The 16,448-nt window shown below is 41.1% G+C and overlaps 2 protein-coding genes across 8 annotated transcripts in view; one reads left to right on the forward strand and one right to left on the reverse strand.

The window, feature by feature from the left end:
* Nucleotides 1-16,448, reverse strand: part of LOC6543841 (sterile alpha and TIR motif-containing protein 1) — a 45,022-nt gene that overhangs the window by 9,799 nt on the left and 18,775 nt on the right. For 5 of the 7 annotated variants that reach the window (XM_015157966.2, XM_015157964.2, XM_015157961.2 and 2 more), the window contains 2 exons: nt 5,433-5,711; nt 59-441 (listed from right to left, as the gene is read on the reverse strand). In XM_015157966.2, the coding sequence (XP_015013452.1) occupies nt 59-441; nt 5,433-5,711 (662 nt within the window). Of the gene's footprint in view, nt 1-58; nt 442-1,629; nt 2,315-5,432; nt 5,712-16,448 lie in introns of those variants that run through there. The other 2 variants (XM_015157967.2, XM_015157963.2) reach the window with 1 other exon arrangement.
* On the forward strand, nt 6,900-11,113 carry LOC6543844 (dyslexia-associated protein KIAA0319). The gene is made up of 8 exons (XM_001971343.3): nt 6,900-7,730; nt 7,801-9,084; nt 9,143-9,274; nt 9,331-9,439; nt 9,502-9,692; nt 9,752-10,268; nt 10,327-10,494; nt 10,556-11,113. Exons 1-8 carry the CDS (start codon nt 7,125-7,127, stop codon nt 10,756-10,758), a joined length of 3,210 nt encoding a protein of 1,069 aa, XP_001971379.1. The 5' UTR covers nt 6,900-7,124; the 3' UTR covers nt 10,759-11,113.

Below are 16,448 nucleotides of genomic sequence, written 5' to 3' on the forward strand. Positions count from 1 at the left end.
AGAAGTTTTTGCGACTTGTCACTATTTAACTGTGGAAAATTCCCACTCCCTTACTTACTTTTTTTGCAGCTGGGTGATTTTGTCCTGGCTGCTGAGACCCCTGAGATCGTCGATAGACGGATGGGCGGATGTGAGTTTGGGTGCTAGCCGGCTCGTCGTCGTCTGGGACATTGTGCCGGGGGCTGTGATCGCCGAGGCTGAGGTGGTGCTAATGGATCCAGGTCCGCCGGTGATCCGCTCCTTGGCCAGATCGTTGATTTCCGACATGGACTTCTGGATGTTTGTGAGATCGCGCTTGATTTCCGCCGCCTTCATCTCTGACGAGGTGGACAGAGCCTGGGTGGTCGAAGAGCTGGAGGATGAGGAGGTTATGTGATGGTGCAGGCGCTGGGACTTCTTCTCCACCCGCGTCGTTGTGCTGCTGCTGCTGCTGTTGACAACCTGCAGTACAAACAACAGACGGATACAATTATAGAAAGTTGAGTTATTTTCTGCCAGAGACTCATAGGCGGAAAAATGCGAGGAATTTGTGGCGTACAGAGGACATATCTTCCCCTCAGCGCTGTGCAAATACAATATAGATATATTGGTATACATATATATTTTTGTGAATATGCTTTAACGTCTGGCGCTATCTCTACTCGCATTTTATGGGCCCGGGCGCTTAACTTGGTCTTTATAAATCAAATGAGCCATTTGTTTTGGGATCGACATTTGTTTTGCCCGCTACAATACAATATGTGACTTTCATGGGAGCTTACCCCTAAAAAATAGATGGATGGGCCTCACTATCTAAATTCCTCAATTGTGATAACTAACCAAATGCTTTATGGCACATGAAAACAAATCTATTTGAATGGGGATTTGCCTTAATAAAGGTTCAGTAGGCATTAGTTCACTGATCAGTCCTACAAATGGTTATAGAAAGCCATTGCCCCTAGGTCAGTAAACTTGGCGATGCTCTCATCAAGATTTAATTAGTTGAACATCTCTTCTTAATAGTATGTATTATTATTTAAAATATATATTTTAATTTTATTCACTCATAACTTTCGAGGAAAAACCCAAGGAAGCCGATTTTCTATTTATGGTTTAGTTCGCTGAAAAGCCGCAGCTCGAAACGTTTTGACAAATGTTCGCGTATTATGAATCAAATCTAATTTTGGCCAGGTTTCTGGCGTCTGCCATCAAGAAATGAGCGAAGAAGAAGCCCCAAAAGTCAAACAAGTTGAACAGTTGAACGTTGATATACACGAGTGAGTGGGCAGCGATCGCTTTTATAAGGCGTTCTTCTGGTTGGGCAATAAAACATGTGCACACACATAAATCGAGAGCGATTTGAATTGCCGTTACGCATACGACATGTTCGCCACAGCGAACAGCAAACATTTCGCACCCCAGTCGCTCACTTTCCGGCTGACATAAACTTATCGGTAAGGTAACACTTTGAAGTACCCCTGATCAATAAATATTTTTTCCTTACAAGTGCGGAGGGTGAAGGCGTTCTGCTTGGACATGAAATCATAAGATTAGATATCACTTGTGTTTCTTTTTTCTTTTTTGCCCGATTTCTGCGTCATTTACTAATTTATCACAATGATGTTTTGTTCGAGAATCGGTCGGACTAACCTTTGTAGATCGCTGGTTTTAGATCACAGTTGGCAACTTCTTTTCAAACTCCCTCGATTTCAATTGAATTTCATATTACGTATACGCCTCCGTTTTGATAAAGCACTTAACTCGGGCATATATAAAAGTATGTGTCCGTTTATATGGCTGAATAATCAGGTTGGGATGAGGGGCTTATCAGAGACAGACACACACGACTGTGGAAATTGTGTACATGTGTGTGTGTATATTTTCATATAGAATTTACTTTCTGCCCGCCGCGATTTTCTTCTTGCAGGACTTTTACTTTCTCCACTCACTGACTTTTTCACTTTTCGTTGGTATTCTCTTTACTACTTTCGTTGTTCGTGGTGCGATTGGTTTTTATTTACTTGTGCAATACTGATAACAAAGAGAGTTCGTTTAATTGTTCGTTAATGGGCAAAAAACCCACGATTCTTTGCTCATTGATTTCGTTCGGTACTCGCATAGGAGAAAATTATTATAAAGGTGATTTGTATTATTTGTTTGTTTTTTTTTTTTTCAACGACACACACGCTAGCAAAAAAGAACTACAGCAAAATTATTTCCGCCTCGGCTGAGTGTTTTTGCTATAGTATTTCTTGGATTTCTTAGCGCGTCGCTGGTTCGTTCGTTTCGTTAACTAAAATAAAAATGAGCGCCCAGCACGAAATTTCTAGCTCCACAGGCAGCGGCAGCGTGGGAGCTTGGCAGCTCGAGAGCTTTTTCAGCGCGGTCGCGTCGCTGCCGGCGTCACTTTAAAGTGCGATCAACAAAGTGCACTGGGAGAAAATATTACCGAAAAATAAGTAAATAAAACTTGGGATCTCTTTTGCACATGCAATTAGCCATAAGTAAAGTTCTAATAGAAAGTAATTGAAATTATTATAGAAAACAAATTTATTAAAATTAAATTTATTAAGACCATGCTGGTGCAGCTAAGTGATACTTTACTATAGAAATCTCTTGTTCTGTGAATTTGAAGCATTTTTTTAAATAATACATATGTATTTGGAACTTTTGGTACCGTGTAAGAACAGAGACAGTGAGTGAGGAACAGAGACAACCGAGCAGATAAATGGCAACACATGGTTTAGCTTTTTAGCGTATGAGTTTCTGCGGCAGAGGAATTCTAGGAAATCAAATTGTAAATACAAGTCTGGGCGGCTCTCCCCCAGCTTTTGTATGTGGTTAGTGTGTGTTTATTTTCGCCGTGTTTCCCTTCGCTTAATCTTTAATTTATGCCGTGAATAATTTGCATTTCCATAATTCAGGCTGCCAGGTCGGGTTCGATCCACGTTTATGTGTGGATGTCTAAGCTTTTCAAGCCTAAGCTTCTCTAATTAACGAGTTCTCGGCTTGCGGTCGATTTGTAGCTCGTTCTTTCTGATTTTCTGACTCGAGATACTTTGAGATTGTATCTCATTCTACTCATTTCAATTTGCGGTGTTTACTTTTCTGATACCACGGGACTTTTTATTGGGAGAGCGCGCTAAAGGTCTTTGTTTTGCTTTTATTTGAATAATTGGGTGCTAATACATGTATAATTATTTAGCAAATTTGCTCAGCCTTTATATTTTATTTTAATTATTGTTGAGACAGCTTGCCTAATAGAAATAAATGGGTTTTAATGTATATAAATTGTTTGTTTTATTGTTTGTTTATTATGTTTATTGTATGTTTATGATCTTTATTTACTGTTTATATGTTAAATATTATTTGTTTGTGCTTTCAGGTATTTCTTCTGCACAACTCAATGTTTAGGTAAGGATCTTAAACAAATTATAATCATATCATATCCCGCGTCATAGCCGTTTATTCATTTGGCTTAACTCAACAGTTTCTTCGAAAGTCAAATCATATCGCAAAATTGGCTTGCTAACCGTCTAAAATAAAGCTCATTTCCTTGGAAAACTTAAATTGTCATTGCCACTCAAAGAAACCCAATTCGCCGAAGCAGTGTGTAATTTGTGTTTTCTTCTATTGAATGAATGAATGAATTTGTCGATTCTAGTGCTACATATATATGCATTTATTAGAACCCCTATACATATGCTGAACTTCTGATCACAGCAAACTAACCGCAATGATGATGATGATGCTGCTTGTTGAACTTGGACCACAAACACACAATCTCAGTCACAACCAGGATGTATGTGCACACAGATAAGCAAGTGAGCCGGCGAATTCAGCACGATTCACGAATAACAAATAAAGATCCGGGGAAGTGGGCAATCCGGGGGGGAAATGGAACCAGCCGGAATCGGAGGCACTCTGCTCCGCTGACGTAGAATTCGATGGCGACGAAGTGTGCCGGCTGCCGGCAAGTGACTCAGCCTCCATTTAAAGCGAGTCAATAAGAACACCAAGAAGAGGAGAATGTGGAGAATGTGTTTTTGTTTGGATACCCTAGACTATGTGGGGTACACTCATTTTGGGGATTCGCTTTGAAAGTATTACACAAATGGAGTGAAGGTTCATCTACGTTAGTAGCATTAGGTAATAGCATACATATTGGAGTCAGCTCTACTCCGTGATATAAAAATAAGTCACATCCGTTTTGGGTTTTTGTTGCAAATAATTTGAAACAACAGATGAAGTTATAGTGTATCATATATGATACATTAAAAACCCCCGACAGTGGCAATCTTTCTCATTTGCTTGTGTATGGGATGTTCAAACATTTGCGACAGTCATTGCAGCGCTTAACTAGCGGGCAAAATGTGTCATAAAATTGTTACAGAAGCAAATGATTTCCCTGTTTACCTCATTTATAAACTGCCAAGTTCCAATTTAGTAAATTAAATAAAGTGGGAATCGAGCTCGAGCAGGTCAGGACCTATTTTTGGGGTATGAATGGTCAACAGCATAGGAACTTTACTATCAAATCGATTTCCATCAGGTCAAAACTATTTATATGTATGTATGTTCAGCTTGATAACACAGATCAGATAATACATGAAATCAAAAATGTAAAATATTGATGGACAGTCCATATGACAAAATTCAAGTGGGTCAGTACCTATTTTAAGCAGATAAAAACTATAGACTATTAGATTGCCAGCATTCTTATCGCAATGAAAGCGGGGAAAATACAAAGATAAAAACGTGTGCTGGCTATGCAAATTCTAGTGAAAACCCAATTCGTATCTAATCTATATGAATCGTAAAACCAAAGCATAAACAACTTGTTAAAAGGTCATTAAAGCGTTTAAAACATTTTGCGGCACGCTTCGCCCCCTCGACTGCTCAACTTCTCCCCTCGCCTGAATTGTTCAATAATGCTTATTTATGTATGTACATATGTAGCTACAACTCAATCAAGTCAGGCAAATAATAAATATGTACGTGATTAATAAAATAGATTTTGTTTGCCCAGCAGCCACAACGTCGCCAGGGGGGCAATGAAAAACCAAAGGGTAATCTTATCAGACCGAATAGTTTTCGATGGAAGGGCGTTGAGTTCATCGCAGAACTGAGGATCGGTGGTTATCAAGTGTTAACCTCTAGACTTATCGATGGAGCAGAGCAACACCACCGAAAGGTACTGCAGATTAGGGGGTTCCTTAAGTAATGCGTTAAAAATAGCGGCATTATGCGAGCTCTGTTTGATTCTAAAACGGTTTGCCTTTGATATCTGAATTGCTGACCACGGCTGCGTCAGATTCTATTTTGTCTAATCGAGCACTTGAGTGGATGGTATTAACAATAACAATAACAATATTAACAGAAGGAAAACTAGGTAGAACAGAGCAGATCCCTGCGCTATGGTAAAAGTGATCCTCGCATTTCTCGTTTCTAACCTGTTGTGATGTAGATGTGGACTGGTGTGAGGTTTCCTTAAGACTACTGCATGAACTAGAGCTGGTGTTGATTTGCCTGCCATTTGCAATGCTGTGGTGTCCAGCACCACCCACTGCACCACCCACCACAGATCCATTCAAGGTCGTCGGAGTTAGGGTGCTTATGGTGGTGCTACTGCCAAGTGGTTGCGGTGAGCTGTTCTTCTTGTGGAAATTCTCGATCAGCGAGGATGGTGGACTCAACACCCCACTTGGCGAGCTATCCGAGAAGTCTGTCATCTGTGGAGAAAAAAAACAAGTGGAAGTATGAATGATACGCGGATATACGTTAATATGATAAGTAAAATACGACGACATATGTAGCTGACAAGTCGGACAGCTGTAGGTAAAATGACTTGGTGATAAAAAGCCAACATACAGAACTTGTGGATTCCCCATAAAGTAATAAAAAATGCATATAATTTAAGTGCCATTATAACAGTTTGTATGCTTAACGCGTTCCGTTCAATAAGATTTGTGTTGTATCTCTTGATTGGTTTTAAATGGGAATTCCTCTAATATCAGGCATAATTAGTATTTACTATAGAAGAATTTCTATTTTCATTGTAATAGATTAGCATATGTACCCTTAGAACTGGCAATTCCCAGATCTTCACAATCAGGTGCGCCTAAAATCAATTTTCGTCCACAGTTTTCCTTTCTTTGGTTACTTAATGCAGCTTTACCTACTTAATAGGCAGCTTTAGATAAAACTAGGGCAGGCCATGAAAAACCTCAACAAGGCCGTGAGTATAAACGGCTAGATAAATGGACTTTAAACGGATTTCAGGGGGTCCAACAACAAACGCCACAAACCGACAAGGCGCAGCATAAGTTCTGGTTTGATTCGGTGAATTCAGGTTGATTTATATTCTTTGGCTTGCATTTGCGTGTTTTGCAATTACAAATTTGCATAAATACAATACGGTGATTTATCTGTATTTGCTTGAAACGTAATTAATTTTTCTGCAATGCGATTTGTGAAATTCGATTGGCGCGTGGGTTGTGTTTATTACCATTTAAATCATACGACGGGTGTGTTTTGCAGTGTGTTTTGCGTGTGGGAAGCACGAGACCATTTTTAGTAAATACAGCAGCGGATATAATAATAGCGGAGCCAAAAGAAATGTCATTTGAAAACGATAATGGTCATATTGGGTGAGTCATATATTAGTAACTCTGTATAAGACATGGTTTATGGCATTTAATGTTAATAACCAAAAACATATACTATTTTTGGTTATATCTCAAGTTTGAAGAGCTACTATATGTGCATAAATTATAAGTCCAATCAATAATTGCGCAATTTGTTCAAAAGAGTTAAAACCGTTACCAAGCAACTTAGAGAGAAAGCTCTCTCCAAGCTTTTCCGCTTTTTGTTGCTCAGCAGTTACTTGCGTATCTAACGCTCTATTGGGAAACCTCCCAACACTCATTCCACTCTCTTTGGAACGCGATGTGCGGTACCACTTACAACACTGCTTGCTGCGCAGGGCTGGCATAATAAATCAGCTATCAGCTGGAGTAATTGGTTATTTTTTTGTTGTGCGCTGTGGCTGAAAGAAAAAATCGCAGAGCCAGTGTTTTACTGGCGATATTAACTGCGAAACACCAGCAAATAGTCGGGCACTTGCGGAGGAAGCCACGGTAAAGATGGTTCAAGTGGGCAACTGGATTTGCAACCTGCTTTTGCTGGCCACTTCGATGGCGTCAGCATATGCCGACGTCACAACGCAAAACGTTCTGTTGGGTGGAAATAAGAAGCACAAGGAGACCAGCACGGATAATTCAGTTGGCGGTGGTATATCGCCGAGTCTGGTGTGCCACAAGATGCTGAGGCACGTATTCGAAAATGCCACACCGCGGGATGAACAGCAGGCGGGTGTGTTCGAGGAGTACAAGCCGCCGCCGGATGCAGTGGAGCCCCTGGAGGAGGAGGCCTATCTGTGGAACTGCCTACAGGCATGCTGCGAGAAGCCCCGGAACGGCAGCAGTGCCTGCAATGTGGTCCTCGTCTTTAAGGCCAAATGCTATCACATTCGATGCCTGAGCAACGAGGGCTGCTTGCCGAAGCTTCGAGTTCGGATGCCCAACGAGAAGGTTCAGATGGTACTGGTCAATCCACTGGGAGACGCCACCTGGCCACAGCTCCTCAAGGCAGAGGCAGCCAAGCAGAATGCTGAGATCCTGCCCTACGATGAAGCGGCACTTAATTTCTGGAAGCAGCCCAGAAGGTTGAGCTACCTGGCCCGTAATCAGGTAAGACGAAATTGGTTTCTGTCTACAAACTTTAACGATTTTTTAATAATCCTGTAACCTCTCCTCGCAGGAAACCCCCGTTTATGAGGACGAAGACTTCCCATTGGCCGACAAGCGGATGAATCAAATGATCTTCCAGCCTGACGAAAACGATGTACTGGCCAACGAAGAGCTCGGCTACTACGATTCAAATTCTAAATTTACCACCTGCGACATGGAGACACCTTGTCCACCACCGCAACAATGTGTGCCACTCCAGCCGAATGCCGTGAGGGGAGTATGCACCTGTCCGGAAGGCTTTGTATGGAATAAACAGAGGAAGTGCGTCATGGCAGCGGTTCCATATAGCTCATACCTCACCAGCAATGAGGCGGGACAGCAAGAAGCGGCTGCTAGTGAGAACTCACCGGAGATATTAGCGCCGCCTTTGAAGGCTGAGCAGAACAAGGATATTGTAGTCTCTGTGATGTCCAAGGAAGTTCGATTGCCGGAGCAGGAGGTGACCCTTGCGGCGTTTACGGTGCCCGACGAGCAAACCAGTGATACCAAGTACAAATATCTATGGACTCTTATTTCACAACCCAAGGGTCCCATGAATGGCACCATTTCGGATCAGAGCAAGTCCAAGGTGAAGCTATCGAATCTCTCGGAGGGACTGTATACTTTTAAGGTCACCGTAACTGGAGATAATGGAACCTTTGGCGAGGCTACAGCCAATGTAACCGTGCTTCCGGAGAACCGAATCAATCAGCCACCACAAGTCATCATCTCGCCCAGCGAGCAGATCATCCGCCAGCCCACCACCAATGCCATACTCGATGGCAGCAGCAGCACGGATGATGATAAGATCACCAATTGGCACTGGGAGGTGATCTCGGGACCGATTGGGTACCAGCCAGTTTTGCCCGAGGTAAACACACTCCAGTTGGATCTCACTTCGCCGGGAAACTACACATTCAAGCTAACCGTAACCGATTCAAACAACGTGACCAATTCAACCACTGCCAAGATAGCAGTTCTCAAAGAAACGGATTATGCTCCGGTTGCAAATGCCGGGGATGCCGTAATCTTATATTTGCCCAACAATAATGTCACTCTGAATGGAACAGCCAGTTCGGATGATCACGAGATCGTTGCATGGGAGTGGACCAAGGATGCTAGCGACGAGGCCAAGGCTGTGGATATGCAGAACACAAGGACTCCCTATGTTCAGCTGTCCAATCTGGAGGAGGGCATGTACACCTTTGTACTGAAAGTCACCGATGGTAGCGGGCAATCCAGTACAGCTAAGGTCCATGTGTTTGTGAAGCCTCCCACGAATTCGCCACCAATTGCTGAGGCAGGAACAAATACGGTAGGTTTTGAGCAAAAAAAATAATCTTTCATCCGAGTCAATATCATACATTTTACAGACCACAAGCTTGCCCATTAATTGGGTGCTGTTGAATGGCTCCGATTCCAAAGACGATATTGGCATCAAGAGTTATTCATGGAAGCAGCTCAGCGGGCCCAATAATGCTGTCATTTTGAAGTCCAACTCATCAGTAAGTACTTATAAATCGTTATGTTGGAACTCATGCAATCACATTTAACTCTGCAGATTGCCAATGCCACCTCCCTTACCCTGGGACTCTATGAGTTCGAGTTAACCGTGGCTGATGAAAATAATAACACCGCAATGGACACCACGTGGGTGAAGATAGTTCAAGGTAATCATCTGCTTAATCCTCCGGAGTTCATAGTTGCTAATTACATTGCATACCGTCACTAGAACGCAACGCAGCTCCAATAGCCAACGCCGGTGGAGATCACACCGTCACCCTGCCGGCCACCGCCATCTATTTCAATGGCTCCAAGTCCTGGGATGACCTGGCTGTGGTCAAGTATCTTTGGACACGCGACGAGCACAGTCTTGCAGCGGGCGTCATTGTGGCAGATACCGACAAAGAACCCGTGATGATTGTGAGTAAAGATTTAACTCTAATCTCACTGCGACGTATATTATTTATACAATTTTCCAGTTGACCAATTTAGTACAAGGCCGCTATGTATTTACACTGACTGTGAGCGACGATCAAGGCTTGACCAGTTCAGATACCGTCAGCGTGAATGTCCATCGAGATCCCAAGCTGTTGAACCTGGTTCAAATGACCCTGCCTATGGGCATCTCTGTGCTCGCAAAATCCGAACTGGATTCGGTGGTGCAAAAACTGCAGTTGTTGCTGGGCGATGAGAATAAGATACAGGTCAGGGAGCTGAAATATGATTTGCATACGGATGCTACGGTCCTGGTCTTCTATGTGAACGATGGGCAGGGAAAGGCATTGGATGGTTTGCAAGTGGAGCGGCAGTTGAGAAACCAGCTTCAGAAGGATGCGTCTATACTGGGCGCATTTGCCGTGGATATTCGCACCTCCGTCTGCCAAAATGATTGCTCCGGTCATGGCTCCTGTAATCCCATCACCAGAGCTTGCATATGCGAGGCATTCTGGATGCCATCGGCAGGCTACTTCTTTAATAACCAGGAGGCCAACTGCGGTAAGTTTAATAAGGCTATTCACAGCATTAGATGCTAATTTGTTTGTATATTTTCCAGACTGGTCCATATTATATGTGTTTGTTGGCGTGATCGTGGGCTGCCTCTTGCTATCTGGAGTATTTTGGGGCATAGCCTGTGCCTGCAGACAATCGAAAAAGCCGCGTCTTCGTCAGAAAGTGCAAAAATATTCATTGATTGGTAATAAGGATGAGGAAGCAGCCAATTGTAAGTACCAAAGCCATATTCTCGTAGCAACATATTTATTTATCAATATTTTCACGTGCAGATTCTCGAAACACATCGCTGACCGAGTCAGAGACGGATTCCGATGTCCTCTTTGAGACCCGCACCAAGTCCAATGGCTTAGGCAAACACAAGTCGCACAATTCCCACAGCCATGGACATGGAAGTAGTGGAGGCAGCGGTTCTTCCGGCCGGGATGGTCATAAATATGGAACACAAAAGCTGGGCCGCAAAATCAAGGCATAAAAATATATGCATCAGGAATAGGAGATCTATATGTGTGTGTTAGTCGATCTACTATACCGTGTGTGTGATATCTATTTGTATTTCTATAATGTACTCGGATCTTTTGTACTTTCCGCAAACTCGTCTGAAGTCAAGTTGTCTATAAGTTCCTTACGTGCAATTATTTTTAGTCAAGAGTCATTGTTTATATTATTTTAAGCTGCTGCTGTGCAACAAATATTATTTTTAATGTTTATTTCTACTGCGATACTTTTTATGTGTGTATATAGACATAGCTGTTCACAATCAATGTAACAAACGACATGTAACTGCTTAAAAGTGCATTATTACCCACATTAAACGAAACTAATAGATGAAATATGTATTTCTTCGTAGCCGACGGGGGAAAACCATTGACGTTGATTTCATTTACGAGCGCTTAATCAAGGCTAATGTCATTTAATTCATTTGATCAATCATTCATCACATTTGCACAGCGTTGGGATAATTTGTATGCAGAGGCCATATCAGCAAATCGCATGCTGAATGCATTCAAAAACATTTCTCTTTGGCGGCTGCAGTTTGGCATTCCCCTGATGATATTTACACGACTTGTTGACTTATCACTGCTGTTTTGCTGGCAGCTTCTTTACTTTGATCAGATTTTAATTCAAACATTGACGCATTTCAAGCCCACACACAAAGAGACAACACCAAACTAGGCTCGAATGCGGATTTCTGGCCAATTTGCACACAGGAAACAATTCTTTACAAAAATGATGGTATTCTTTAAGTTTACTTTTCTATCTTATCGGGTTTCAGGGGTTCAAATGGTATTTACAGCTTGATATGATAAATATGTTTTCGAAATTCCGTTGATGAGTTTAAAAAATCATTTTGACGTATTAATAGCTAGACAAAAACTGTCACGGAACTTATTCATTTTGTTAATATTTTTGTGTATTGATAATTCTTTTGAGTGTGGCTGTCTGTTACGATTTTTGGCGAAATAACTTTAAGAGCCCGGATTCGCTGATTCAGTCCGAGCAGGAGCTTAAGTATTTGCGTGTTTATTATTGATTTTAGCCGGATTTGGCCGGCTCCGCGTGGACCTGACCCCCATCGGCTCCACGGTGACACCCACACTTGGCTGCCTGTCACGCGCGACCCATTTTTCACAGCTGGGAGCGGCCAAAAACACGCGATTTACCCATATCCATGTGGCGCCCGTCGCCTGTCGACTGCCACATGTCATGACCACTGTGGCAAGTCCTTTGACTCTAATTAGCCCGCGGTTCAGTCGAAGCCAAATCGACCTTCGCGTCTTTTTGCATGCCCAACTGAAGGTGAGGTTTTTGAACTCTTCGCCCAACCCCACCCACTGCAAGTTTCTCGGTATTTAAAGCTCGCTTATTTGTTTGCTTTCCCCTCAAACATACATGTACATAAGTCTCAATTAAACGCCTCTCGTATTTGAAGAATGCCTCTGAATTCTTTTCCACGAACTCCTCCGAAATTATGAATTTTTAATTTCTTAATATCTGATGGCTAACAAATTTGCATGATTTGCGATCCCAGATAGCGCAGATGCCGTCGACAGTTTACAGCTGTCGGAGATGTTTTCACATTGGGACTGGACAATAATAATAACGTCTATAGTATTATTCACCGAATCCCTGCAGCAGGTGGCTACTGGTATTATCATTATTTTTGTCATTTGTCAAATCAGCCAAAGCAAAAGAGAGAAAAAAAGCGACAAATTTTTGCTGTTTGTTTTGTTTTAAAGGTGAATTCCTCTGCCGCTTTGAGTTATGACCATTTTGCATAAATTAAGCGAGGGCTTTATTTTGTTTTAAAAATTATAAAACAAAGAAAACATCTTCACACTCCAATCAGACAGTATTTCATAATGGATTTTTGACAGTGGATGATTTATGTGGAACAAAGAAAAGATAAATAACAATTTAGACTTGAGATGAATATGCAATTAAATAATTAAGTTGTTATCTAAATCATTCATCAGTGAACAAGGCTCTTCTGAACTTATAATTTTTTAAGATCTCAATTATCCAAGTCACACCAAATGAAATATTTTATACAAAGAACTTTATGTACAAGTCTCGTTCAATTAGACCAGAAATATACTTTAGTTTTATTATTAAAAGGAAAATATCGCGATTCTTGTTAAAGGGTATTCATTAGTCATTTTAATGAATTATCTCCTTTTTAACAAATTATCTTCAAATTTAAACTTGATGGTTAGCAAAGTTTTTTTGATTTATCAAAGCATTAGTTTTGAAGACTCGTCACAAATTCCGAAACTAAAACCATTTCAAGGTAGGGATTTTTTCATCATTGTGGATTTGCATATAATTTGCGCTTCACTTTGGTTCAGTTTCGTTTGGCTCTTTCATTAAAAAGTTATAAAACTTCATCAATTAACATACAAAAAAAAAGCAGCAAAGACAAAAACGGAATCAGTAATAGAACATGGAATAATAAAACTAGCTTTTATGTGGGTTTTTTGTTTGATTTTTATGTGATTTAAATGAACACCACATTGAAATTGGGCAGTGGTGGGGGTCGGAATTTTAGCAAAAATACATACCAACAAAAAATTGGCACACGAGACAACGGTTGAGTGATTTTTAATGTATTCGTGACAATAATTTTTGGTGACTGCTGATATGGGGTATACGTTCAGTGGTTGAGGGAGGAAGGGATGAGGGAGGTAGGGGTTTTGAGTCTTTTTTGGGTGGGAATGAGTTGGTGGGTGGCCGGCGAAGGGGTGCCAGAAGCACCATAAAACGTATTATACTGTCGTTGTATTTGCGTTTTATTATTGTTTAATTAGTCCCTGGCATTCAACTATGAATGCCAAACTTTGTTTGTTTGCTTTGCACAGTAGTATCCAGCCCCATCCCATTTTGTAGAGCCCCACTACCCATTCTTTCACCCAATCCCCCATGACAGATCCCCACACACAGAGAGAATTACTTTCATGAAGCCAGTTTATTGTTCTAGGGCGGCAAATTTCAAATGCAAGCTGGCAAGCGAAAACAAGCAAAAATAGGGGGAAATTGCGAAAGGAGGAAAACTTGAAGCGAGCTCCAGTGTGGGCTGTGACATCTCGTGGAGAAGGAAAACAAAAACTGAGACTGTTTCCAATGGGTCGTAGGTTGAGGTTGTCGTGTGGGCGAGGGCGATAAACAAACTGGATGCGCAAACACCGACTGCGAAAAGTTGATGAATAGTCTAAGCCGTGTGTGGGCAAAGGAAAAAGCAAATACAGAGATATAAAAGTGTTCATAGGTTTTGCTAAAAATGCACCATTTCAACTTCAAGAGATAATAGCGTCGTAAAAACTGATTTTTATTGATCGCTTTAACCAACATATGCTTGAAAGTTTTAAGTGAAACTATTTTTTTGTACACTATTTTTTAGATTTTATGCCTGGCTATTAGATACTATTAGGAATATCAAAAAATGGATTTGGAAACCATCTTAGCTTTAAAAAAAATATAAATGCGACCTTATTACCAATGAGAACTTCAATAGTTCAGCTTCGAAGAGGCGTGAAAAATATCACTATTTTTTCATTCACGGTCTTCTTGGCGACTGGCAACTTTAAGTGCACTTATTTTAGCCAACTTTCAATGATTCAATTTTAGCACTTTCGCCTCGAACTCGGCTTTTAGTTCTCGAGCTCTCTGCTCCCGAGACTTATATTTTGTACCCGATGCACCTGCCATTCCACCTGCTAAGCGAATGACGCGCTTTGCAATTTGAGCACTCAAAGGTAGCAAATTGAATGAAAAACAAGAGAGAACGCGATGGTCGAGTTTCCGGACTATCAGATACCCGGTACTCAGCACGAACAACTCGCCTAGTGATTCTGATCAAGAATATTTCTACTTTGTTAGCTCGAAAATGCTTTCTTCTATCTGTTACATACGTATCAACGAACCTAGTATACCCTTTTACTCTGCGAGTAGCGGGTATAATAAAGCGAGGAAATATTTACGATGACATGACAGGCAGAGGTATTTCCGCTCAGCTCCACCTGCACCTCCAAACTCAATTTTCTATTCAAATTGCCCCGTTGCGATAGATAATGCAAACCGCTGAGCAAAGGAAAATCGGCCAAAAGGCAAGGCAAGCGGGAAAAATCGCACAAGTTCAAGGTCAATGCCATTGGCATTGTCGTGCTCTGTGATTATATTTGTATCTGCATCTGCATCTACGTTTTGTATCTGCATCTTTTATATGGCAACGACGGCAGCTGAAACAGCTGCGATTGCGACTGCCATTGCCAATTAGATCTGTCTGAAATTTGTCTCATTAGCCAGAGATTAATTTAATGCATTCGAATTTGACGTTACATTTAGACCACTGCGTGGGCGGATGGCTCACCTGAGTATCTTGCCAAAAGTTAACCACAGGAACGGTGAAAAGCGAAGGGGTTAAGGGGTCTAAAGACAACAGATTCTGGGAATCAATTGTTTCAAAATTAACGTGAAAAAATACTTTTAAACTCGCAGTGAGGCACAAAATAATCACGCATATTTTACTCCTAGTAAATTGTCTTTCCCCGAAGATCGTATGTACATACATATATATGGATATATATTTTGCTGTGGTTTTTTTATCTTGTCGTTTCTAAATGTGCAAAACAATTTTGTAATCGTAAAAAAAATTTGCATGATTTTTAGGTTATCTCAGTCGTTTTTAAGGCCCCCTCAAAATGAGTCAAGTTAATCATACGACTTAAACTATAATTTCACCAGTTAATGAAAAACATTAAAAAATATCTTTTGTATATACACATCACAAAAAAGTAAAACACAGTTTTAGTATGAATTTAAAAATGGTGGAAAACTTTAGCTTTCTGTAAATTCAAGCAAAAATTCTATAAGCTTTAGGTTGCCATCTATTGTAAAACCATCGCCCTTATTTTCACATTTTTCCGACAATATGTCGCATTTAGGAAACGACTTTCACGTTATCACTTCTAGGGATAGGGGTTACATATTTTTGGAGGCCGGGTCAGATTGCAAATCCTGCAATTTGAACAAGGGTGTGTTTACTTTCGGCTACCCCTTTGATTGCCCGATTGCGTGGGTCGGGCCAATGTCTTTTGGACATGTTTGTCGCGACCGCGATTCGATATCAGTTGTACTGTCGAGATAAGCCATAAATAAACGGAGGGAAAGAAAACATTTAACAGAAACGAAAAAATCGAAAAATTGTATTCATATCTATGTGGTTTACCTGTACAGCGAAAAACCGGTTCGCAGATTCTTTTCACCTGGGCGAACTGCCAATCTGGGAGACGAGGTAAAAGTGCCAAATTGTATATCGTTTTAATGGGTTCTCTATGTGAGACTGAGACTGTGTGTAGTGCAATCAGAAAGCATAATCGAGGCAATCGACCATGAAACTGAGCAACAACTACGCAAACTATCTATAAGATACATTTCCCATCGCACAGCCAATTGTGCCCAGGAAGGGGTGAGGTGGCTTATTATACCCCTACTATAAACAATAACAAGTTTTTTATGTCTTTTCGGGGGAAAAGTTTATACAGAACTTCCTGTTGCTAAAATGTACAACGAAGCGTTTTCAACATCGAATTCGAAATATTGGGAATATTGGTTGAAAATCGAAGATAAAGATATAGAGATAAAGACATTGAAATTTTGAAAATCGCA

Source organism: Drosophila erecta, unplaced genomic scaffold, assembly GCF_003286155.1.
Source record: "Drosophila erecta strain 14021-0224.00,06,07 unplaced genomic scaffold, DereRS2 tig00000021-arrow-pilon, whole genome shotgun sequence".
In the NCBI taxonomy this organism is placed as follows: Eukaryota; Metazoa; Arthropoda; class Insecta; order Diptera; family Drosophilidae; genus Drosophila; species Drosophila erecta.